Below are 26,669 nucleotides of genomic sequence, written 5' to 3'. Positions count from 1 at the left end.
CGCCTCCTCTTACTTCCCATTGGGTAACACTGGGGCATTCTGGGGATTGTAGTCTCCTTAGGAAAGTAGCCTCCTCATCAGAGTGGCGTGGCTGTATACCTTATGAGGAGATGAGTGGGAAACGGCCAGCCGAGCCCGGCCCTGCCCGGGTGGGAAAAAAGGGAAAGAAGGAGGTGATGGCGGAGTTTTCGGCCGCTGTCACGGAGGAAACCTTGAAAAAGCAGGTGGCAGAGGCCTGGAGCCGCAGGACGCAGTTCAGTCACGGTAACCGGGCGCCGTGAGGGAGCAGCCGCCGCGTAGGGGTCTGGGGCCTCTGAAGAAGCCCTGGGAATGGAGCGGAGCCCTAGGCAGCGAGGCCGCGGGGGAGAAGGAGGCTCACTGAGGACTTTGGCCACCTGTGACCCCGTCTCGGCTGCTGCTCCCTTTCATTCCAAATTCGGTTTCAATTTAGAAACCTGAGGAGAGGAGGAAACTTGGGCCGGAGAGTTTCGGGAAGTAGAGGGCATACAGTTGATAGGTGAATTCTAGAATCAGAGATGAGTGAGCTAGAATCCTCTCCGCTGATTTAGCGTCGTTGGGCAATGGATTTAACTTCTTTAAACTTCAGTTCCTTCTTAAGTAAAATGGAGTAGTTAACAGTATTTACCTCGGAAAGACGCTGAATAGGATTAATAAGTTTGTAGGCATCAGTAAATGTTTCCCTGAGTAGGGACCAATAAACATTTGGAGGCCGGGCGCGGTGGCTCACGCATAATCCCAGCACTCTGGGAGGCCGAGGCGGGAGGATCGCTTGAGGACAGGAGTTCCAGACCAGCCTGAGCAAGAGCGAGACCCCGTCTTCAACAAAAGTAGAAAAAATTAGCCGGGTGCGGTGGCACACGCACGCCTGCAGTCCCAGCTACTCGAGAGGCTGAGGCAGGAGGGTCGCTTGAGCCCAGGAGATTGAGGCTGCAGTGAGCTGTCATCACGCCATTGCAGGGGCGACAGAGCGAGACTCTGTCTCAAACAAAAGAAAACAAAAATAAGCATTTGGACAAATACTTGAGTGGCTTATGTAATTTTTCCTCTAAAGGTAATGCTCCGTTGTCCCATGGCAGTCTAGCCCAGAGCATTTCTTGTGAGCTCCCAGATATATTAGGCTCCTGAGCTTACCCGTTTTTTTTACGTGCCTGTAGTTCAACTAAAGGACTTATGAAAATAAATGCCTTTTGACCAAGGGTAAGAACCTACATGGAACGATTCCAACCTCAACTTCAAATATCACCTTGTAAGATAATGCGTCATGCATTCCCTTCTAAAGTTTGGCCTGATTTTTGTTTTAGTGGTGAAGTGCTTTGAAGAGGTGAGTCCTGGGTGCGCTGGATACACATAGAAAGTGATAGCTTAATGTTTGAAGTGCAAGCTCTGTGCTCTCAAGAGGCTTCTCAGTTTCTTCATCTGTAGGATGGGTATAGTGATAATGTCGACCTTAGAGTTGTTGAGAAGAGTAATTATTACAAGGGTGGTACTCTAGCCTGTCAGAGGCAGTGAGTAAAATGTTGGGGTAGAAATCAAGGAATTAGAGGTGGTTATGCCTGAAATGATTTAAAAAAAAAAAAATACAGTATATAGTAAATCCCTCCAACAGTCACTTGGGAAAAGAAAAAGCAGGATTAAAGAGAAATTACAAGCCAGTGTTGCTACTGTCATTTAATTTTGTCCTGTTAGTTTGGGGGAAATGAATTAAGAATCTAAAATATGTTCAATTCAATAAATAATCATTGAAACTCAAAAAAAAAAAAAGTAGGAACCCTGGTTTAGTGACATCACTCGTACTCATCTTAAGGACTAGTATTTTAAGCACAGTATCTTTAAAAAGTAGCATTGGGTGGCTAAGGAAGAAAGGGGAGAGCTTATAAATCTTCCCCCAAATCTTAGACTTTAAGTGTTAGATTCCCCCAAATTCATGACCATCTCCTTTTGTATTCTTTCTGCTGTGTAACTTGGGGGTCAGAAATAAAATACAAAAGAGGAAAAAGCCATAGATAATGTTTTCCTTCCAACAGAAGCCATTGTCATGAACATGGACCCTTTTCTTCACTGCGAGATCCCAAATTTCATTCAAAGCCAAGACTTCTTGGAAGAGCTTCAGAAGGAACTTTTGAACTTGGACTTCCATGAAAAGTATAATGATTTATATAAATTCCAGCAGGTATTTATTCCCCTGTCACATTAGCTCTTCCACTTCAGAAATTCTTTGTCTATAAAATCACTCAATACCTTTAGAGGTTTTAGGTTGGATTTGCCTTGGAAGGTCGTCACCTTGACATTGTTAAAAGAATTCTTTCATTTAGCCTAAGCTCACAGAGTGTTAACTATGTGTTACCTTCTATAATTATTATATGGGAGACTTTGACAACGTCTGCCCTGTAAGACTTTGAAAAAATAGGGGTGGTAATGGATGGTGACAGAGATAGTCAAGAAATAAATTAACCCAGTGAGTAAGTACATTATAAACAAAGAAGTTAAGTACATTTGGGGGAGTGCTAAAATGAAGAGAGTTGTACATTGGAAGATAATTACGACTTAAAATTTTGAGTTCATGTCTTTGTTTTAGGTGGCTTGATGTGTGACAGTATGTTCTGCATTGCAGTATGTCCTGCAGAGAGTTAAAGCCATTCTTTTTTTGGAGAAAAGTTTACTATAATTTGGCAGAAAAGACTATCTTTTTAGGTTTTTCTACTCTTAGAAGATACAACCCAGTCTAGGTATAGAAATATATTAAAAGGACATTGGTTTCCCCAGTTTGGGGATATACCTTTTAGTACATAGAGTACATCACTCTTAGAAATCCGTTAGAAAAACCTCAAAGACATGAGTGCTTAAAATTGCAAAAAAATAAAATAAAGATGAAGAAGATGAATTATTTTGTTTTCTTTGCATTTTCCCATTTGATGTTATCTGGGATAAGAGTAAATAACAGATTTCTCTCTCTTTCAGTCTTTTACACTAGAGCTGATCATCTGGTCAGCTGGCTGTATCTCACCCTTTCCCAGTCTGTGTCTGTGGACTTTATACATACGATTAAATTAACCAGGTTAAATACATGAATGACGTGACTCTTAATAATTCAGGAAGTCTAATGAAAATTAAATTATCTATAGTAAGGTTACACAGGTTAATTAAAACCTTCCGGTGTCTGCCTTTGTAATTATTAAACAGTTGGCCTCTTATTGATTTAGGGCTATACGCATCTCTGATTACTAAAATTGAGACACCAAAGTGGTTTTTACTTAATGCAATTTGGGAGGCGAAAATACTTCATTGTGAGATGAGAGGCAAGATAATAAAAAGGGCCCTGGGTGATTAAATAAAAGAAGGAGCAGCCATTATTTTGGATCACAGCAGTTTGGTGAAACTTCTGTGAATACTTTTTACCATGATCACTTTTGGATGGGACCTCTTCACCCTAAGATAGCAGATATAAAACCTGTTCTCAGTCTCCTGCCCCTTCAGTCCTCATCCATATCCCTTTCTTTGTTTGTGGTATGTATTCACTTGATAATTGGGTCTCTAACATCTTCCAACCCCCCAAGTTTGTCATTAGTAGTTGCCCAATATTCTATATTTATTAATTCTTCATAACAACCCAAGAAAGTTCTGTTTTACAGATGAGGAAACTATCAGTTTTTCCTTCCCTCTGGATCATTCCCTTTAAAGTACAAAATAACTGTTCTTCTCATCATAAGAAAAAGTAAAATTCTTGACCTAACTTTCCCCTTCAGTTACCACCCCATTCTGTTGCTCCCCTTAATAGCAGAATTCCTTGTAAGAGTTGTCTGTATTGTCTTAAATTCCTCTCCTTCCAGTCTCTGGTAAGCCCACTTTAATCAGGCTTTCACCTCTACATCTCCACTGAAACTACACTTGTCAAGGTCACCTGTAACCTCCACGTTAGTAAATCTGATCACCAGTTTTTAGTCCTTCCTTGACCTATCAGCAGTATTTGTCCTACTATATCTCTCCTTCCTCCTGGAGACATTTTTTCACTTTACTTCCAGGTTACCATGCTCTCTTGGTTTTTCTTCTACCCCACTGGCTATTTCTTCTCTGTTTCCTTTGCTAGGTCTTCCTCTTCTACCTGACTTCTTAATGATAGAGTACTCCAGGGCCTAATCTTTGGACCACTTCCCTATGGTACACAAATATCCATGGAGTCTCATGGCTTTGCCACTCCTCTTGGATCTCTAGTAAGTGTCTCACATTTAAGTCGAAGACTAAACTCCTGGTCTTCTCCCCCGAAATGTGCTCCTCCTGCAGTTTTCCCCATCTCAGTTTATGGCAACATAATGTTTCCAGTGGCTCATGCCAAAAATGAGGTCATCCTTGATTCCTCTCCTACATCTTATATCTAGTCCATTGGGAGATTCTGTCTCTACCTTCATAATACTGGCAGGCACTGCATAACAACATTTCTGTCAACAATGGACTACATATACAGTGGTGGTCCCAAAAGATTATAATACCTCATTTTTACTGTACCTTTTCTGCGTTTAGATACACAAATGCTTACCATTGTGTTATAATTGCCTACAGTATTCAGTACAGTAACATGCTAGACAGGTTTGTAGCCTAGAAGCAATAGGCTACGCTGTCATATAGCCTAGATGTACTAAGCTATGCCATCTAGGTTTGTCTAAGTATGCTCCATGATGTTCCAACAATGAGAAATCTCTTAACGAATGTATCGGAATATGTCCTGTTGTTAAGTGACACATAATTGTATTTCCAGAAACACCCACTTCTTAGCATTTCCATTGCCAAAGCCAACACCTGGTCTGAGCTGTCTCTCTCTCACCATGATTATTCTATTAGTGTATCGTCCAGTTTCCCTTGCCTGCACAGTCACAGTCATCGTGTTCTTTTAAAATGTAAGTGGAGCCAAGAGAATTGAAAAACATGTGTTTACATAAGAACACAGGTGTTCTTGGCAGCATTATCATAGCCAAAAAGTGGAAACAACCCAAATGTCCATCAACTGATGAGTGGATAAACACCAAAATGTATAAAATGTAGTATACCCACACAGTGGAATATTATTCAGCCATGAAAAGGAATGAAGTACTGGTAACTGCTGTAACATGGATGAACCTTGAAAACATTATGCTAAGTGAAAGAAGCCAATCACAAAAGGCTACACATTGTATGACTCCAATTATATGTAATATCTAGAATAGGCAAATACATTTAGCCAAAAAGTAGATTATTGGTTGCCAGGAGCTAGGGTGAGGAGAGGATGGGAGTGCTTGCCTACTGGGTACAGGAGGAGGGGTTCTTTTTGGAATGTTAAAAAGTTCTGGAATTAAATAGTGCTGATGTTACCCAACATTGTGAATATATTAAAATCTACTGAATTGCACACTTTCAATTTCAAATGGTTAAAATGGTAAATTTTATGTTATGTGAATTTTATCTCAAAAAAATGTTACTCCTTTGCTCAGAAACTCCAAGGGCTCCTCATTTCTTGGAGTAAAAGCCAAAATATGTAGAATGGCTGTAAGGTGCCCATTACCCCTTTGGCCTAATCTACTGCTCTCCCCCTCAGTGTCTGCTCTAGCCACACAGTCCCCTGCAAATAGCTCGAAGAGGCCAGGCATAGGTTCACACTCAGGGCCTCGAATGTTTTGTGCCTGATATTCCCTTGCCATACTTCCCAGCCTCCTTCAAGTCTTTGCTTCATCTTACTGAAGTCTGCCATGGCCACCCTGTTTATAATTGCAAACCCCTCCCCTTCTTAGTACTCCCCATCCTTCTTTCCCTGCGGTTTTTTCCCTCACGTACTTACCACCTTCTTTATACTAACACTTTTTGCATTTGTTGTCTACCTCCCTCAACGAGCATATAAACTTCACTATAATAACTACTTAAGTATTTGTTCAGTGAATAAGGCAGAAAGGCTAAATAACTTGCCGAAGTCACAGAGCCACCAAATGGCCCTTTGTCAAACTTAGGCAGTCTGGCTTCATAGTCTAGGCCCTTAACTACAATGCTATACGGCCAGAATAACTCACTAAACTGCTGTCTTCTGTGTGTCAAATACATGAAGAAAATCCTGTTTTTGTCTTCTTTCATGATCAAGTCTGATGATTTGAAGAAGAGAAGAGAGCCTCATATCTCTGCTTTAAGGTAAGCAAGTAATCATATTTGTTGGATGCCTAATATGTGCCAGGCAGACTAGTTAAGTGCTTTAAATGTTATGCCATATAATCTTTGTTGACATTATTATCCTATTTTACAGACTGAGAAATTACGTTTCCCTAGCTTAAAATTAAGGGAACTAGGATACAAACCCAAGTCTGTCTGATTCCAAGACTTAAGTTCTCAATGATAAAATGTTCTGCATTGTTAGTAACCAAGGAAACACAAATTAACACTGAAGATACCATTTTCTACCTGTTGGATGGGCAGTTCCATCTGGCTGTTCCCATGTTGTGTCCTTTTATAATAAATCAGTAATCTAGTAAGCGAACTGTTTTCCTGAGTTCTGAGGCATTCTAGTTTTATCGAGCAAACGAGTCCGCTTAGCTGGTGCAATAAAGCCAGATACCGAAACTCAGAGTTATAGCTGGAGAAAGGGGCATCTTTATTGCAGGGCACCATGCAGGGAGTATGAGCAACTAATGCATAAGGCCCAAACTCCCCAATGGCTTACAAGCCAGGGTTTTTAAAGGCAGGCAAAATTGTAAATCAATAAGTGGAAGTAGTACATTGGCCTGGCCCAAAAAGTTGGATATCTTGAAATGGAGGGGTCATAGGTGGATTCAGACATTCCTGCATTAGTGGAAAGGAATGTTAGGATCCTGGGACAGGCCCCTCAGGCAGAAATTTAGAACAAAGAATGGAGATCAGAGTTCAGTTCCTTAGTTCTCCCTATCTGCATTTTCCATCCATGGGGGTTTCTGAAAAACAACTCAAGAATTTTAGTATGCATGGGACACCAAAACACCTTGTGACTCTGGCTTACTTGGAGGGCCATTGTTCTCATTTGTAATAGTAAGATACTAAATCATTAACAGCCCTATGGGCCAGACGTGGTGGCTCATGCCTGTAATCCTAGCACTCTGGGAGGCTGAGGCGGGAGGATTGCTTGAGGTCAGGAGTTTGAGGTTGCTGTGACCTAGGCTGATACCACAACATTCACTCTAGCCCAGGCAACAGAGACTCTGTCTCAAAAAAAAAAAAAAAACAGGCCTATGGCCAGGCAAGACAAGGGTTTTTTGTTTTGTTTTGTTTTTTCTTTTTTCTTTTTTCCCCTAAGACAAGGGTTAAACCATACCTGCAGGCCATCACTTTGCTTAACAGATCACTTGAGTCTGAGTATATGTGGGTGGCTTGTCTCTGGTTAACAAACTTCCTTATCTTAAAACATTCCATGTCTTTAGGCAAAGCTTCATTTATTTAACCAATTAGGAATCAAAGAATCTTTAAACCCACCTATAGCCTATAAATCCTTTCAAGATGTGCTGCATTTTCAGGCCAAACCAATAGGCACCTTCCACGTACTGATTTATTATTTTATGCGTAATTCCTGTCTCCATAATTGTATGAAACCAAACTCTAATCTGGCTACCTCAAGCACATTTTCTCAGAACCTCTTGAAACTATGTACTTCAGGCTGTCGGTCACACATACTCGGCTCAAAATAAATCCTCTTTAAATTATTTTGCAGGGTTTGGAGTTTTTTCTGTTAATGCTGGACTTAACAACTGGTGTGTCTGTTTGCAGGGGGCAGGGCTGTGGCAGTCTTACGGGACTAAGCCCTTAACTTATGCTAACCCGTGGTAGATAGTGTCAGAATTGAATTGTAGGATACCCAGCTAGTGTCAGAGAACTGGTCAGTGTGGGGAAAAAAACCCACACATTTGGTATTAGAAGTGAAGTAAAGTGTGTAAAGAAAAACAATTGAGCTTTCCATTTTAGTGCTGGAAAACATGTCTGAAAATCAGTAATTTGGAATAGAATATTGGTATGATAAGTTGTTATGACAAAGGCCAAACTGCTGCCATGATAGTGCGTACTTTAAATTTAGGAAGGGCCAGGCCCAGTGGCTCAAGCCTGTAATCCCAGCACTTTGGGAGGCCAAGGTGGAAGATTGCTTGAGTCCAGGAGTTTGAGACCAGCCTGAGCAAGAGTGAGACCCCATCTCTACCAAAAATAGAAAAAATTGGCTGGGCATGGTGGCACACACCTGTAGTCCCAGCTACTCGGGAGGCTGAGGCAGGAGGAATTGGTTGAGCCCAAATTTGAGGTTGCTGTGAGCTGCGATGACACCACTGCACTCTAGCAAACCTAAATCAAAATTGTATTTATTAAATCAAAAAAAAAAAAATACTTTTCCTTGTAGGTGAAAAACCAAACTTGTTTTCAAAAAAACATTTATGAGGCCAGACGTGGTGGCTCACGCGTATAATCCCAGGACTTTAAGAGGCTGAGGCAGAACTGCTTGAGCCCATGAGTTCTAGCCTGGGTGACAGCAAGACCTTGTTTCAAAAAGAAAAAAAAAATTTAGGAGGAAGAGAATACTGAAAATATAAAAGGAAACATTAGAACAAAAATATGCCATAGTAGATAGAGATTTACATTTATTTCTCTGAAAATACGAGTCTTAAAGTATTCAGGTGTAAACTGAGAAACATTTCTCAGGATCTCTTGAATGAGACTTGAGAATGGATCTGTTGAATAAAATGTGACCTCTAGGAAAGAACGGTTGTGGCCTAGATTCAAACACAGCCCACATTGGTATAACAAGTTATCTTTTATTTACTTTTCTAGGAAAATTCTGTTTGAAGATTTCCGGACCTGGCTTTCTGACATTTCTGAAATTGACCTGGAATCAACTATTGACATGTCCTGTGCTAAATATGAATTCACCGGTAAGGAAGACCAAGTCCTGATGTCAGGGCCTGATGCAATGGCTCACGCCTGTAATCCCAGCGCTTTGCGAGGCCAAGGTGGAGAATTGCTTGAGGCCAGAAGTTCAAGACCAGCCTGAGCAAGAGTGAGAGCCCATCTCACAAAAAAATAGAAAAAAATTAACTTGGTGTGGTAGCACACACCTATAGCCCCAGCCACTTGGGAGGCTGAGGCAGAAGAATTGCTTGAGGCCAGGAGTCTGAGAACAGCCTCAGCAGCATAGCAAAACCCTGTCTCTACAAAAATTAAAAAATTAGCCAGCTTGGTAGCGCATGCCTAGCTACTTGGGAGGCTGAAGTGGAAGGATTGTTTTAGCACAGGAGTTCAAGGCTGCAGTGAGCTATGATCATGCCACTGCACTCCAGCCTGGGCAACACAGCAAGATCTCGTCTCTTTAAAAAAAAAATCCTGATGTCTGTAAGATTTAAAGACTTTAACTCAACAGTGATGGAAAGATAGCATCACTGTACCAAAATACTAGACTAAATGTCCCTGCAAAGAATCAGTATCTTCCTAATAAGGACCCAGTTCATATACAAAAATTCCCACCCTATTGGAAGGTATAAGCAGTGGTTCTCTTTGGGCATACGATGAAAGCTATTGACCATATTATCAGGAAAATGCTCATTATACACATATACACCAACTTTGCATAAAGTATCAGGAAATCCAGAGACGATATTATTAATATAAACTCTGTTCTTAGACTTCCTAAGAAACAACCATCTTCTTCAATGCTATTTTGTCTTCTTTTGTATTTTGTAATAAATAAATACATTCTTGAGGAAAAAAATTCAAACAATATGCAAGTAAACGGTATAAACCATGAAAGTCTCCTTCACCTTCTCCCTGCCCCACCTTCTCTTCAGAAACACTCATTTTCATCAGTTTGGGGTATATCCTTCCAGTTCCCTTTCTGAGCATATAAATGTTGTTTTTTTATTTTTTTTTTTTAGCGAAAAGGTCTTGCTCTGTCACCCAGGCTAGAGCTCCTGGGCTCAAGCAGTCCTGCCTCAGCCTCTCAAAGTGCTGGTATTACAGCTGTGAGCCACTGAGGTTGGCCCCATAAATGTTTTTTGAAAACAAGTTTGGTTTTTCACCTATAAGGAAAAGTGGTTTTTTTGATTTAATAAATAAAATTTTGATTTAGGTTTGTTCTCATACACTGTCCTGGGGAAGTATAAATTGCTAACAACCTTTGGAGGATGATTTGGTGATATGTACAAAACCCAAATTGTATTCCTTCATTTCCCATTATTATTTTTCTTCTTAATTTGAAGTAATTTCCAACTTATAGAAAAATGGCAAGCATATGCAAATAATTTATTTCCTGTTTTACTTGAGAGTAGGTTGTTGTCATGATGTCCCATGACCCCTGAACACTTTAGTCATTCCTACAAGGACATTCTCCTATGTGATAGTAATAAACTATCAAAATCAGGAAATTAACATTGATATATTATTCCCATATAAGCCACAGGCTCCGTTCAAGTTTCATTATTGGTCCTTGATAGCAGAAGGATCCAGTCTAGGATTGCACATTGCATTTATCATATCTCTTCAGCCTCCCTCAGTCTAGAACATTTCTTCTGTCTTTACTGGACTTTCATAATCCTAGTGCTTCTGAAGATTTACAGACAAGTTATTTTGTAAAATTTTCACAGTTTGAGTTTGTCTGATGTTTCCTCACGATTAGATCCAGGCCATATGTTTTTGGCAGGAATATCACAGAATTAGTGCTGTGTTCTTTTCACTGCATCCTATCAGGTGGTACACGGTTTCTGTGTGTCACATTATTAGTGATAACTTAGATCACTTGATTAAAGTGGTAGCTGACGTTAGGATTTTCCACTGTTCTCTTTCCCTATGTTAGTATGTATTTTGTGGGGAAATTACATAAATATTCCATTTCCCACAAAACTTTGATTCACTTGTTATAGCATTCTCTGATGTTTCTTGCTACATTATTACTATTATATAATTTAGCAAGGTTGCCAAATGGTGATTTTATAATACAATCATTTCTCTACATTTATTATTTGTCACATACCACTATAAAGAAACCTTTCTCCCCACTTATTAATATTGGTATGGATTTATGGATTACCATTTATGTAATGGGCTGTTATCCGTTACTATCATTATATTGATGCTCTTACTATCCTTGATTCAATCAACAAGAGCCCCTTCCAACTGACTTCTATGTCCTTTTGCTACACCCCCATGATTCTTTTACTTCTTACTTTTAGCAAAATAAGGTTTTCCAGGCTTATCTTGTATTTTCCATGCTCAGGTCCTAGAATGTCCTGGAGTTGGCCATTCTTCAAAAAAACCCTGAAGTTCCTTTGACTGAAGAATGATACTTAAAAGTCAAGCTCTTTGACTCTTAATTGTCTTTGCTATTAGGGTGTCACTGCTTCCAGACCCTTCCAATGGAAAGAGGTAGTAAATATATGTATGCACATACATATACACACAGATGCACACATACACTGACATTTGTATTTCTCTGTCTATATAACTATAGATAGGGATATAGGAAACAGAATTCACACTGATTCCTCTAGTTTCAGTAAACACCACAGGGTTCATTCTAGATTCCTCCTTTCCATATTTGTAATTCCCTTTTTCAACAGTGAAAAGCCTGGTTCCCATTATCTTCAATGTTTTTATTTATTGAAACAATCCCTGCAAGTGTAAATAGTCTCAGTTCACCATAGCTTTCCCTCCCTGTCTAACCTTGCATGGACGACTACCTTGTTTAGCCCAACCAAATGCTTTTAAAAATTTAGCTCAAGAAATTAATGTACAAAAATATCCATATACAATAATGTTCATTAAACATTCTTTATAAAAGCCAAAAAATAGAAACAACTTAATTAACAAATATGAAATTGATTAAAGGGAGGAAGAAGGTAAATTCATAATCCATATAGTAGAATAACTACAACCATTAAAAGTGATATAAAATGTGTATATTGATATGGAAAGACACTTGCCATGTAATTTAAAAAGCAGGCCACAATCACTGTAGGATGTCATTTTTTAAAAAAAAAGTAAATACATTTATGTAAGAAAAATACTGGAAGAATATGTACAAAAATAGTGATTATATCTGGATTTATCTATACACGCACTCTTCAGTGTTTTTAGACTTTTCTATACTGACTGAGTTTTCTTTAGATACTTACAGAAGAGAAGAAATAAGTGTCATTTTGAAGCTGGAGGACATTTAAAGCTGAAACTAACATTACAGATGAATGTCACATGGACTGATATTAAATGCAGAGTCAGATGTCAGCTGCCCATTGTCTGCACAGGGATCTAATGTGTGCCTTAAACTATTGCAGATGCCCTACTCTGCCATGACGATGAGTTGGAAGGGCGCCGGATAGCCTTCATTTTGTACCTGGTTCCTTCCTGGGACAGGAGCTTTGGTGGCACCCTGGACCTGTACAGCATCGATGGTAAGACAGGGACATGCTCTTCACCACCAGTGGCCACTTTTGAATTAAAGCTGAGTTGCTTCAGTATCACCATTCTTATCTACAATGTCTGTGCTCCTCAAAGGAAATAGAAGCCATTCATTATATTATTATATCCTACCTCAGGAGGAATTAATGCCAGCCCTGACAACTGCCTTTTTAAGTTGTACTTAAAATTGTCATTACTCCAGAGATATAGAATCATTTTAAGATGAGAAATACTCAGGCCCTACTTCTGAATACTGATCATGGAAGGGTAGAGCGCCTATAAAGCTGCCTGTGGGCTGGGCACGGTGGCTTACGCCTGTAATCCTAGCACTCTGGGAGGCCAAGGCAGGAGGATTGCTTGAGCTCTGGAGTTCGAGACCAGCCTGAGCAAGAGCGACCCCGTCTCTACTAAAAATAGAAAAATTAGCCAGATGTGGTGGCGCATGCCTGTAGTCCCAGCTACTCAGGAGACTGAGGCAGGAGGATCACTTGAGCCCAGGAGTTTGAGGTTGGTGTGAGCTGGGCTGACGCCATGGCACTCTAGCCCGGGCAACAGAGTGACACTCTGTCTCAAAAAAAAAAAAAAAGCTGCCTGTGGTTATGAATCTGCCAAGACCAGTCCATTTGACAGAAAGTCAAGGTTTTTTTGAATGGTTGACTCCAGGAAACCTTGAGAACTTATTCCAGCCCTCCTCAATAATAGATGGATAGTATAGCAAGAACAGATGCCTTCTAGTCAAAACTAGCAAGTATGAGAGAGACAGATGGAAGGGCATGGTATTTCAGGATCTAGAGGGTACATCTCAATACCCTCAGAAATTTGGGAATTGTCAAGAGTGAAATGAGGCAGCCTGGAAGTGGTTAATGGTAATGAGCCACGTTTATGGATGTGTTCTCTCCTGGTGCAGAACACTTTCAGCCGAAGCAGATTGTCAAGTCTCTTATCCCTTCGTGGAACAAACTGGTTTTCTTTGAAGTGTCTCCAGTGTCCTTTCACCAGGTAAAGATCGTAAGCCGCAAATAGAGTACTAAGGATTGTGCTTTTTAGTTACCCATTATCTAAACATGACAGCTTCCTGTTAGACTCATCATCTCACGAGATTGTTTTAACATTTAGCGTAGAGGGCCCTGAAATTAATAGGCATTGGCTGGTGATGTCCCTCCTTATTCTTTGTGTTGATGTGTTGCTGGACTCATTTTTTCAGGTGTCTGAAGTCCTCTCTGAAGAAAAGTCACGTTTGTCTATAAGCGGCTGGTTTCATGGTCCTTCACTGACCAGGCCTCCCAACTACCTTGAACCCATCATACCTCGGAGCCCTCACATCCCACAAGATGTAAGGATAATTGCTGGTATCCTTATTAGGAGCTATAGCATATCATTTGTTTTTCTGATTTTAAAATTAACTGTTCCCTGATAAAGAAACTAGACTTTGAGCTTGCCCCTTCTACTTTTCTTACACTTTTGATAGTGTCTTTCTCAGGCAAAATTTTCCTATTAAATTCTATGTTTAATAGGAGAAGCTTATAAAGTGAGGATTTACATGTATTTTACTAGTGTGAAATGATGTAAGAACAAAACCAACAGGAATTATTAACTTTTACATCTGCTGCTTCTTTGTAAGCATGAAATTTTATATGATTGGATCAACCCTACTTATCTGGACATGGATTACCAAGTTCAAATTCAAGAAGAGTTTGAAGAAAGTTCTGAAATTCTTCTGAAGGAGTTTCTTAAGGTAGGCTAGCATATTCTGTTCTATATATCTTTTGTGGCATGCAGTTTTGCTTCCTGAACAGATGAATAGGCATCACTGGGGAGTTTTTATTTTTGTTTTGTTCCTGATTAGAATGTTCATGTCATTCCCTTCGTCAAATAAAATATAGAAAGGATGATGATAGCTCCCATTGGTATCAGTTGTTTGCTTTGTGGACTAAGAGTCCCTTGAGTATTTCCCAGTTCCCTAGAGTCTTAATGGTAAACACACACACACACACACACACACACACACACACACACACACACACACACAGAAGCTTCCACCTAGAGAGGGAGTTATTCATAACCTGAGAAAATCACAAACTCATTCTTAGTATTTATTTCATCAGCAGTTATACTGGGATGATACCTGCCTTGCCTTCATTGCAAAGTTGTTGTGAGGGCCAAATGAGATAACTTAGGCTAATATGGTGGTTCACCATGGGTCCCGTGGAATCATAGTCCCAAGAGCTGTTCCTCCATGAAAAAAGGTTGAGAGATATTACATACTATCTCTGTCTCTCTCAGAATTTTATTGCTGACATTAGCATATTAAGATTTTGAGAAGTGTTATAGTAAATTTATTTTTAACCCTATTAATTGAGCTTACTTAAACTATGCTATGGAATCCTTCCTTTTCACTTATTTATGGCTGATAAGACTGCTTGGGAAACTGCATTAAATAAATAAATGTAAAGCCTCTTGTGGAGAATATTTTAATAGATTAAACAGCTTCTTATATTGTACCTAACTTGTGGAATTTAGAATGCTTATTAAATAAGGGAACAAGCTGGGGCCTAGAGAATCGGAGTTGTTACACAGAGATTTTCATTGTAATGACAGTGACTTTGGATTGCAGTTTAATTTTTTTCCTCTCAACATCTCGTAAGTTAAAAAGTCTATGTTAATGATCCTTGTTTTATAAATGCTGGAAACTGGGAGGTTTAGCAATTTAACACAAGATATACAACTACGTAAGGGAATGGTCCAAAATGGCACTCGAGTCTCTTAGCTTAAGCAAGTGACAATCTATGCAGTCTTTGCCCTGCTTCACCACAGCAGGAATAGGGCATGTGTGAAAGGAGTGGAGTCAGCCGGACCTTTTAGGGATCAGCCAGGTTGATGTTCTGCAGAGCTGCTGTACTTGCCAAAGCAGTGTGGGGTCACAGCAAGATTTGCTGACTTCTTTTGTATTTGCTCATTTTCCAGCCTGAGAAATTTGCAAAGGTCTGTGAGGCCTTGGAGAAAGGAGATGTGGAATGGAGCAGCCGAGGTCCCCCTAACAAAAGGTAGAACCCATCATCTGAGATTATTTGCCTCTGCGTTCAGCACCCACCTCTTTCTCTGCAGGGCTCTCCTCCAATAATAGAACATTTGCCCTAATGATGTTTTGTTCCCAGGGACATCCAGTAGAAAGCCCTAACAAAATCTCACTACTGTAATAACTTAGGCTTTAGTAAGCTATACCAAGATTGAGGAAGAGAGGTACAAAGCTAACGATCCACTTTTATTCCATGAGTAATTTTACATCTGTGGCTTTGATGAACAACTGACAATGCTGTTTTTCAGGTTTTATGAGAAAGCTGAGGAGAGTAAGCTTCCCGATATACTGAAGGACTGCATGGAGTTATTTCGCTCTGAGGCACTGTTCTTGCTGCTCTCCAACTTCACAGGCCTGAAGCTTCACTTTTTGGCCCCTTCAGAAGAAGATGAGATTGATGACAAAAAAGAGGAAGCAGCAGCCTCTCCTGCTGCTAGCACTGAAGAAGGGACTAGCCATAGCTCCTCTGAGCCAGAGAATAATCAGGCTGCCGTCAGCAGCAGCAGCCAACAGACAGGCCCAGAGCTAGATGAAAATGAAACAAAGAAAGGTAAGCTGTTGTTAGGATTTGTCCTTATTTACCATTCACCATTCATCATTCAATCATTTATTCATTCAACAAATATTTCTTGAGCATCTACTATGCACTAAGCCCTATTTTAGGAGCTAGAGAACAAAACAGATAAGGTCTCTGATCTCTGGGAGCTTACATTCTAGTAGAAGACAGATTAGACGTGTACACAACATCCACCCCTTACATACCTCTGCGTGAGGATTGCCGTGTGCCTCTGTCCCTGATCAGAGGCACGCAGCAATCATGCCTCTTATCACTGAAAACATCAAATAATAGTAAGTGCCATGCAGCACATTGTAATAGGGTTGTATGACAAGGATGACTGAGTGGCCTCTTAGGGTGATCTAGAAAAGCATCTCCAAGGTGCTGCCATTTAAGCTCAGATCTGAACAACAAGAAGGATCTGTGGGAAGAGCATTCTAGTAGGAAGAACAGCTAGTACATTTTATTAGGCTAAGAATAGTACAAGAGGCAGAGAGGAAAATAACTGGCCTAAAATTACTCCAAAACACAAGAATATAAAGGAGAGGAAGGTTAGCAGCTTATTTCTGCTAAGGACCAATAATAGCCTAAGAAAACTTGTTTGAATTTGGACAAATAAGTAGAAGGAAATTATTACAAGTAGAGGAAGTTTAATCATTACAAACAAGGTGGAAAAGAAAAATACAGGAAATGTAAGAGGTAATAATCCTGTGAGAATTGTGGCACCATTAACTGAATAACTACAAAATTCAGCTTAGATGTTTCAGCACTTAATGAGTCAGATTAGAAAATCTTTTACCTGGTTCCTCTCCTCAGTTTTACTGCTCCCTGCTTCCACTCTAACTTCCTGAGAAGGACTCTGTGCAGTTAGGAGAGCCGAAATAGGGGGTGAGTACCTGTGGTAACAAAATCAGCAGTGTGAGATGCTAACCGAAAGCAGCGTAACTCATTCTGTGGCCTCCCAAAACTGACTAGCCTGTCACTTTGGTCAACACAAATATTTAGAAAAACCAGACCCAGGTGGCTTTTTCTGTGCTATTAAATACACAGGATAGCCTTTCTTTGAAAGATTAGTTTTCCTTGATAATTGACACCAGCATCTATGCCTAGACCCTAAAAGGAGTCTGGGTGAGGATCCATGGAGTCTCTAGAGCTTTGTAACAAAATTTGTCCGCTTCTATTCCTTTTTGGCTTCATTTTCATGGGAACCTGCAACCTGGGAGAAAAATCTATATGGGCAACCAAAAGATGCTGTATTCTATTATTGAGCATCTGCTATATACAAAGTCCTGGCCCAAAACAGAATGGGGAATACAAAAGTGAATGAGAAAATTACTATTTACAAAGTTTACCATCTAAAAGAGCTATAGGCCGGGCGCGGTGGCTCACGCCTGTAATCCTAGCTCTGGGAGGCCGAGGCGGGTGGATCGCTCGAGGTCAGGAGTTCGAGACCAGCCTGAGTGAGACCCCGTCTCTACTAAAAATAGAAAGAAATTATCTGGCCAACTAAAAATATATATAGCAAAAAAAATTAGCCGGGCATGGTGGCACATGCCTGTAGTCCCAGCTACTGGGGAGGCTGAGGCAGTAGGATCGCTTAAGCCCAGGAGTGTGAGGTTGCTGTGAGCTAGGCTGACGCCATGGCACTCACTCTAGCCCCGGCAACAAAGTGACACTCTGTCTCAAAAAAAAAAAAAATAAATAAAAGAGCTATAAAGGTTTTTTTTTTAATTGTTATTAATAAAAGCTATACAGTTGCTGGGCATGTAGCAGTGTTAAACGTTGGCATAAGTAGGGCACATCTAGTGAGATAACCAGAACCATTACAGACCTGGTAATTTTAAGGTTTTTTAAAAAAATAACATAAAAATAACTCTCAATTTCAGAATGTTTGGAAAACAAATAAATGAAAGGAAAATAATAATCATCTACAGGTGGCCACATTAACATTTAGAATATATCCTTCCAGTCTTTTTTGCTATGTAGGCATATACACGGACACACTTATGTAGGGGTGTGTTTATATACACATATATTTTTTAATGGGATGATACCATATATATTGTTGTGTAATCTTTTTGCCACTTAATATTTCACAAACTTCTATTTCATAAACCTCTTTTTCATCATTGTACGTCCTTTATAGCAATATAATAGGTCTGCACACCTCCCTCAGTTAGGAAACCCTTGCCTCTCCCAACAAAAGCAGTTTTACAAATACCTGCTTTCCATCATTCCATTTCTAGAACCTTTTATTTCAAGAATGTATTCCACTGCTAAAAGTTTTGGAAACCACTGTTCGAAGTGTAATTTTTAATGCATGCAAGCTACTGCATCAAATGACCTTCACCAGTCCTGTGTTGAGCATTTAGATTTTTTTCCAGTTCTTCACCATAACAAATGAGGATGCATCCATTATTTCTTCAGAATGGCTTCTTAGAAACACAGGGGATACATCAAAAACTGATCAAAATTTTGAGGCAATTGCCCTCCCAAAAACCTGCCAATCTCCCACCAGCATTGTACATGATGTTTTCCTTCTTCCTAGAAAACTAATGATCATGTTTTCTTTTGCAACTTTTCTTATACTACAGGTGAACATGGCATTTGCCTTTGGTTGGTTAATGGTACATGGTTGTACATTTTTCCCCTGATTGATTTTTTTTTTTTTTTTTCCATGAATTGCCTGTCATGGCCTCCGTGTATTTTTCTTTTGGGCTTTTTGTCATTTTCTTACCAATTGTAAAAAAAATATTATGTACAGCACCATTACCCCCTGTTCTACAGGTTGTAATAGCTGGCTTTTTAATTTTGTTCAGCATGTTTTAAATTTTATAGAATGTTTTAGTAATCAGATCTGTCTTTGCCTTTCATGCTTTCTGCTTTTGGTGGTGATAAGCTGAGAAATACCTTCTCTACTCCAAGATTAGATAAAGTAATACTCATGTTTTATTTTTTATTTTTTGCAACTAAATCTATTCCATCTGAGATAAGCTGAAATTCAACTTTTTACCCCCAAATAGTCAGACGTGATAATTTCTGACAATCATTTATAAGGCTGGATTGGTGGAACAGCAGATCAGCTGAAGGTTTATGGGAATGATTTCCCGTTATTGCTCTATCCTTCCTACTTATTCCCTTGCAATCTACCAGGTGTATCAAAGTTATTTTTTCAATTTTCTAGTACTTATGCTGTTGTTTTTTTCTTAGAAGTAAGTGTTCCCACATGCCAAGGAGAACTGAGGCATTGGAAGACTGGTCACTACACTTTAATCCATGACAACAGCAAGGCTGAATTTGCCCTGGACTTAATTCTGTACTGTGGCTGTGAAGGTAAGAGGGAGGAAGGAAAGCAGCGAATTGTTCCCTTAGGAGAGGCAGTCTCTCCCCAGTGACCTCTCCAGCTGTACCAATTCAGAAATAATTTGCCTGGGCTAGAATCTCAGATTATAAGATCTTAAAGTTGGAAGGGATCGTGGGGGTCATGAATTTCAGTCTCCCAATTCAAAGTAGGATTTATATCTGGACTAGGGAATGGGCACATGGACGGTGCCATAATTTTCCCCTAAGTATCCCCCCAGGCCTACAGCTTTTATGTATTAATAATTGCCCTTCTTGGTATAATTTAGCATTTAATTCTCTTAATTTTCTTATTCAGAGTTCATTGAAATGAGCCTGTTCGGCTGTCTCAGGATATTAGGCATTTAGGACAAAGGGAATCCTTGATAAGCTAGATGATAAGTTCAAGCTCAGCAGTCGTAGAGCTGGTTACTACTGAACTCCCGGATCCCTTCCTGTCAGGCAGCATGGGATCAGTGATTTAAGATGATGATGTAACTCTTGCAGTAACAGAGCTTTCTCAATGCTGTTTGTTTTCCCCTTCTAAGGCTGGGAGCCAGAGTTTGGTGGCTTTACTTCCTACATTGCTAAAGGTGAAGATGAAGAGGTAAATTGCTTCTGATAGCAAACTATCCTTTTTAGTTTAGTTTATGAGCTTTCATTCTTCAGAGACCAAATTTTTATGACATTCTACCAGTGTCTTTAGCTGATAAATCCATGTTGATCTGCCTGGCAGTGATTCTAATTTCTATCTGAAAATGGCAAGGAATAAAGATGCTAGATGGTAATCACTAAGCATTTATTCTACCTTCCTGAGAAATTCCAAATGAAGAGCCATGTGGTACATTCCCGCAAATCTTTCGGTAAGAAATAATTGCAATAGGTAAAACTTTTCTGGGTATTTGCTAGAATAGAGCTTGTTGGAATGTGTCTTACAACCAGAACAAAAGCTCTTCCCTTAGTAATGGATCTTTCAGAGGACCTCCTATCTCCAGTTTAGGTACTTGACATGAAAACCATCCAATGGTGAATCCTTAAAGAGTTGAGAATAAGCTCTGTGTTCTGATGTGTCATTGTATTTGTCTATTTCAGCTGCTGACAGTGAATCCAGAAAACAATTCTTTGGCATTGGTCTACAGAGATAGAGAGACTCTGAAATTCGTTAAGCATATTAACCACCGAAGCCTAGAACAAAAGAAAACCTTCCCAAACAGAACAGGTTTCTGGGACTTTTCATTCATTTATTATGAATGACAGGACTAGGCAAAGCTGAACAACAACAGGACGCTTCATCAGTACTGGGAAGTCTGGAACCGCCGGGGATGGAGTGAAGCAGAGGTACATGGTCGCTTGTCTGACAGTGTTCTTAAAGCTAGTTGCCCTTTAATAAGACTCAGTGATTAGTCTTCAACCTAGACCTTGAGCTTGGAGCTATGTACTTATTTCTTGATTTTAAAAACAGGTTTTTTTTTTTTAACATTGAGTTCTTTTTCCATATTGATTTCTTCAGTGACTTTTTTTAATTTCAATGATTTGTTTTTATTTCTTTTATTGTGGTAAAATATTTGTACCATAAAATTTATCAGCTTGACTATCTTTAAATATACAGTTCAATGGCATTAAGTACATTCATATTATTGTGCAATCATCACCACAATCCATCTCTAGAACTTTTCCATCTTCCCATTAAATAGTATCTCCCCACTCTCCCCTGCCCCTAGCAACAACCATTCTATTTTTGTGTCTGCTAACTACTTGTGCTCCTCATGTAAGTGGAATCATACAGTATTTATCCTTTTGTTAATGGCTTATTTCACTGAGCATAAAATCTTCGAGGTTCATTGTATTCCCAGTGATTTTTTTTTAACTCATAAATGATTGCAGATTTTGTTCTTCCCCATCATACTGGTTTAGAAAATTACAGAACCTTACATCCTGTTCATGCTGCACCTTATGGTTGTGACACAATGAATCATTATGCTGCTTCCCACTGCCTATGGCTTTGTTCCACTGTGATTCTCACAGGACAGTGTAGACTTAGATGATGTGTACTATCTATTCCCTTGGAAAAGGTCTGGCCTAAAACCACAGACCACATGGCCCCAAGAAACTTATGGTTAATAAAGAAGATAAGCCGCTTATTGCCATGTGTAGTCATTTCCAGGTACCCACTGCATTTCCATCCTGGAGTTGTGGCTTGTGAATAATTAAATGATTCTAGCTTCACATGTGGCTTTCATTTTCCTAAATACTGTAGGGTCAACTATAGCAGTGGTCCCCAACCTTTTTGGCACCAGGGATTGGTTTCATGGCAGACAATTTTTCCACAGACTGGGCTGGGGGGTACAGAGGGATGGTTTAGGGATGATTCAAACGCATTACATTTATTGTGCATTCAAACCTCTCTGCTAATGATAATTTGTATTTGCTCCCCAGCGCTAGCATCACCGCCTTAGCTCCACCTCAGATCATCAGGCATAGACCCCCATAAGGAGCCGCAACCCAGATCCCTCATGTGTGCAGTTTATAGGAGGGTTCGAGCTCCTGTGAAAATCTGATGCTGCCACTGATCTGACAGGAGGCGGAGCTTATGTGGTGATGAGAATGGTGGGGAGTAGTTGTAAATACAGCTGAAACTTCGGTCCCTAGCCCAGCCCAGGGCCCACAGCACAGGCTCGCCTCCTGCTGTGCGGCAGGGTTCCTAACAGGCCATGGCCCCAGGGGTTGGGGACTGCAGAACTATAAAACTAATTGCCTTTGTTTAAAGAGATCAAATGCTAAAAGCCAATCAAAATGCCAAGAGGCTGTCCATTTTGTTACATTTTTTTTCCTGAACTATTGCAGAGAGTAGTTACAACTACCTGTGTGTGAGGGTGTGCGTGGGTGGATGAAAGATGTTGTTCTCGTTCCATCCCAATACTGTCTCCCTGTTTCCTTTCTCTTTTATACATTTATTTATAGCTTTTGTAGTAGCTTTTAGCGTGGGTTTTACTAATTAATAGAAAAAAAAAAACACTGGGCCTTTACACTTCTTAACCACTCTCATCTCCTAAAACTTTTGAGTACTAATTCTTCTATGAAGTTTGCATTTAAATGAGAATGAGTTTCACTTTCTTTTTTTTTTTTTTTTTTGAGACAGAGTCTCTTTGTTGCCCAGGCTAGAGTGAGTGCCGTGGCATCAGCCTAGCTCACAGCAACCTCAGACTCCTGGGCTTAGGCGATCCTACTGCCTCAGCCTCCCGAGTAGCTGGGACTACAGGCATGAGCCACCATGCCCGGCTAATTTTTTTGTATATATATTTTTTAGTTGGCCAGATAATTTCTTTCTATTTTTAGTAGAGACGGGGTCTCACTCTTGCTCAGGCTGGTCTCGAACTCCGGACCTCGAGCAATCCACCCGCCTCGGCCTCCCAGAGCTAGGATTACAGGCATGAGCCACCGTGCCCGGCCGAGTTTCACTTTCTTTTAGGTTGATGATTTCTAAAATTTTTTTATTATACATCCCAATCAGTAAAAAAAATTTTAGCATGTATGCCCTTTATATGGATATTTATCTATAAATTTTACACATGTAGTAATGTTAGCTCTAAAATAATACTATGTTATAAAACAAACACTAAATTTTAAATGATGAGGTAAAAAGAAGTAACTAGTTCTAATACTCTCTTGCCACACCCACATGGTAATGAACTATTTTACATGCATGGAGACCACAATTTTTTAACCACAGTGTAGTGACACTCAACTGGGACTGCAAATAAACTTTGTCACTAGTGGTTAATTTCAAAACTTGCCTTTTCTAAGTTCCAGCAGACAGAAAGTCATCTCTATAATATCACTTTCACTCACTTGCTCTCTGATGTGTTTTCACGAGTGGAGTAAGGAGTGAGATTATAGTTAACAGCCTATCAGTGGCACAATCCCAGGAAGACCCAAGGGAAAGTGCTGATAGGTGAAACCATCATGTGTGCCAAGCTTGCAAAATATTCATAGCTTGAGACTCATGGCTGTAGGTACCATCCAAGGCCACCCAACTTTTCTAAGTCTAGAGAACTGAGTCTAAGTCTTAGAATACTATACAAGTATTAAAATGTGCTTATTAGTTTGTCCTTTATCTCAGTATGTCTATGGTCTGTCAACACAGAATCTTCTATACACTATAGAAAGGGATTTGAGTATGTGAGGGAAGAGAATCCCCAAGAGCCCAACTCTGGTGTTGTCAGTTACATCATCTACAACAGCACCTCTTAGACTATGAAGGATGGTGCAACATGCAGGTTGCTTTTCGGCACTGAAGCTACAGTGACTGAGAAGCTGGTTTTCATTAGTATTTCATTCTTCATCTTGATTACTTTTTAGGGCCTGGGACCAATGTCAACAACTGTTACAAGACAAAAGAAGAATTAAAACATGGCATCTTTTTATACCTCTTTCAGATAAAAGCTATGATGTTCACCTGCCTGAGAAATGACCTCTTTCTCTTAATTCTTAATAATGAGCCTTCAATTCTTATAACTCCCTTTACTAAAGGAAGATTTTTTTTCTCCCCAAAGAGAATAGCTTTATATGCAGATTATATAACCAATACATGCTCATTGTGAGGAATTAACATGTAAAATATAAAGTGAAGATCACCTGAAATCCCACCATCCTGTGACAACCACTGGTGGCTTTGTAATGTATCAACTTGGCTAGACTGAACTTCATTTCCCAGAATTCCCTTCCCTGTGTTCCAGTTGGGGTTAGCCACAAATTCTTGTGCAAGATTTGGGGGGCAAAAATGCAGCAGCCATACTTAGTAGCTCATACGCACTGTCACTTACCTACTGGCTCATCTTGTTGGCACGAATCAGCATCTGGGCCTGGGCCTGAAACTGCTTCAGCTTCCCCTGGATCTTCCTTCAGCTTCTCTGATAAAGGTCTCAGTTTCTGCAGGATGCCCACACCATCAAGGTCAGAGGCAACAAGAACTGACAGACTGCAGTATGTCCTCATGGGCTCCAACCTATGCCTGTGGGTTCCAGGGTTCCAGCTTGTTCTTCCCACTCTGCATCTTTTCTGGCTACCTGCCCTATGGGCTTCAGGCTCCACTGGATGGGGAGAGAGGAGCCTTACAGAAACTGCCTCACCACTTCTCCTTTGTATGTTAACCATAATGGAAACTAGGAACATTTGGGTAAAACTCTTGTGAGCACATTTGCATTTCTGTTAATAGGAAGAAAAACAAAATGTTTAGGAAGTACCCTATAAATAATATAACATCGGTCCCTAATTTTAAGGCTGTGGAAAATGAAGCCTTGAAGGGAAAAGGCTGGTAGGTTTTGAACCTGGCTTATCTACTGTTCAAAGACTTTCAAACTCCACTGAATGTGACTGTGTCTTCTCCAAAGAATACCAAAAAAATCAAAGCTTGGGCTACCTCTCCTAGACCAGTATTTCTTCAATGAAAAGTTTTGGGCTGCATTATCTCTTCAACACCATGGTGCAGTTACCACTACTAAAACTGAGTGAGGAGATACCAACCCTGTTACAAAGGTCATTGGTAGAGAAGAGCTAGTAAGGTGGAGCCAGAGGCAGGCTCTCCAGCCTTCATGGGACTGCACATCCCAGGGAATCCTCCTCTCTCTAATGCAAAATCAGTCCACATAAAACAATTTAAAAATGGCCTGAGAACTGTCCATGTGACATCATTTTTAGGAAAAGCAGATTCTGTACTGTACAGATAAAAAGATGACTCAGGAGCTACAGCATATAGTGTGGGCAGGGGCCAGATGGAAAAGAAGCAAAATGCAAAACACCAGGCTGTAATGGGCGTCATCTTGTACTTTAGTTTCAAAGTGAAATTGGAGATAATTTAGTTCTTTGATCATAGGACTCTGAATTGGCAGATTTCTAACAGCTAATTATAAATTTGAAACATTAATGACAATGTTGAAAACCATTCTTGTAAAACACTTCTAGGGTTGCATAATAGTTGTAAAGTTTCTAGTTCTCTGATTTCTGAGGCTGCTGGCAGGCATATTGAGGACAGACAATCCCACGGAGAGCCGCAGATGTTCTTCTATGCTCACGGCATCGGCTGAGCACTGTCATGAGGATGAAGCTGATTAAGATGCAGACCCTGTTCTCACTAAATGGAGTCTTAAGACTTAGATAAACAAAGAATGTAATAAGGGTTAAGGAAAAGACATGGGAGAGGACAGGCCTGAGGAGAGAGCATTCGAGCTGAGCCTTGATGTGCTGGACGGGAAATGATAAAAAGCATACTCTCTTTTGAAGCCATTCAGGACCTGAATTATGGGCGAGTTAGGTGATTTTTTTTTAAAGGGGATGCTTAAATGACTAAAAAGCTTTCTCCCAGATACCAAAATCCTCAAAACCAGCTTTTAAATGAAGGCTCAGTGTTCACTTAAAGCTTCAATATAATTCAGCAACAAAACAGAGCTTAGCTATAGCTTCTAGAAGCACTCAGATTCTATTACGATAGAAAAAATATGGCAACAAAATAGAGAAATAACTGACAAACTCATTTCTCATCGTCCAAACAGTTTTTCTCATCCCTAAGCTGAATGTGATGACTTCTAAGCCAGACAAAAACGGTGGCTGAATGTTTTACAAATGTTTTCATCTCACCCAGTCTTTACTTGCTTGGGAAGTTTGGGGGAGCAGAAGAGGCCATATGTCCCAGCTGACCCAGCTGTGGGACTCTGAACAGGACATTCTGCCTTTGATCTCAAAGGCCTCATCTGTGAAACAGAGATACTGATTATCGAGAGGGTCAAATCAATGTGAAAGTAACCTATTTGTAACCTATAAATCAGGATGGCTTAAAGATGTCTTGCTGCAAGTCAACCCCTTCCAGCCTTGCCACAAATATTTTTAGGTCTAAGAAGGAAGTTTTTTGGCTAAAGAACAATAGAATGACCTTTGATGAGGTTATTTTATTAGGTTCCCTAATAAATGAATAGCACCATACAATTTAAAACCAGCACCAACAAGAGATTTTATCTCAAAAGGTATAAGTGGGACTCAAGTGTTGCCACTAACTCTGTAATCCTGGCAAGTAATTAATCTCTGAACCTCAGTTTCCTCATCTTTGATGCAGATTTATGATGAGACTTTACTACTTTGGGATTATTGAAAATACAGTATACGTGGGTTATCTCTTCAGCTTATAGGTTGAAAATGGTAAACAAAGGTATTATAGGACACATTCTCATAAAAAGCAAGACTCCATAAAGCTTACATTCCAGACACAGGAGAGGGCAATCC

The 26,669-nt window shown here is 39.9% G+C and overlaps 1 protein-coding gene and 1 long non-coding RNA gene across 2 annotated transcripts; one reads left to right on the top strand and one right to left on the bottom strand.

The window, feature by feature from the left end:
* Positions 1 to 17: 17 nt before the first annotated feature.
* On the top strand, positions 18 to 21,538 carry OGFOD1 (2-oxoglutarate and iron dependent oxygenase domain containing 1). The gene is made up of 13 exons (XM_045533691.1): positions 18 to 264; positions 2,046 to 2,191; positions 6,119 to 6,165; positions 8,812 to 8,912; positions 12,303 to 12,419; positions 13,334 to 13,425; positions 13,631 to 13,759; positions 14,048 to 14,161; positions 15,391 to 15,470; positions 15,751 to 16,052; positions 19,269 to 19,391; positions 19,946 to 20,004; positions 20,490 to 21,538. The coding sequence occupies exons 1-13, from the start codon at positions 111 to 113 to the stop codon at positions 20,649 to 20,651; spliced, it is 1,626 nt and encodes a 541-aa protein (XP_045389647.1). The 5' UTR covers positions 18 to 110; the 3' UTR covers positions 20,652 to 21,538.
* LOC123625309 lies at positions 15,943 to 25,791 on the bottom strand. The gene is made up of 3 exons (XR_006730452.1): positions 24,221 to 25,791; positions 16,858 to 16,954; positions 15,943 to 16,027 (listed from the first exon to the last, which is right to left on the bottom strand). It is a non-coding gene; the product is annotated as an uncharacterized LOC123625309 (long non-coding RNA).
* Positions 25,792 to 26,669: the final 878 nt, after the last annotated feature.

The sequence above is a fragment of the Lemur catta genome, chromosome 20, assembly GCF_020740605.2.
Source record: "Lemur catta isolate mLemCat1 chromosome 20, mLemCat1.pri, whole genome shotgun sequence".
NCBI classification, from domain to species: domain Eukaryota; kingdom Metazoa; phylum Chordata; class Mammalia; order Primates; family Lemuridae; genus Lemur; species Lemur catta.
The sequence above is the reverse complement of the archived record's forward strand: the minus strand, read 5'-3'. Positions and strand labels throughout refer to the sequence as shown.

Coding starts and splice junctions, on each gene's coding strand:
- OGFOD1 (XM_045533691.1), top strand. CDS start 111: ATGAGTGGGAAACGGCCAGCCGAGCCCGGCCCTGCCCGGGTGGGAAAA. Junction 8,913..12,302: donor TGCTAAATATGAATTCACCG/GTAAGGAAGACC, acceptor AAACTATTGCAG/ATGCCCTACTCTGCCATGAC. Junction 15,471..15,750: donor CGAGGTCCCCCTAACAAAAG/GTAGAACCCATC, acceptor GCTGTTTTTCAG/GTTTTATGAGAAAGCTGAGG.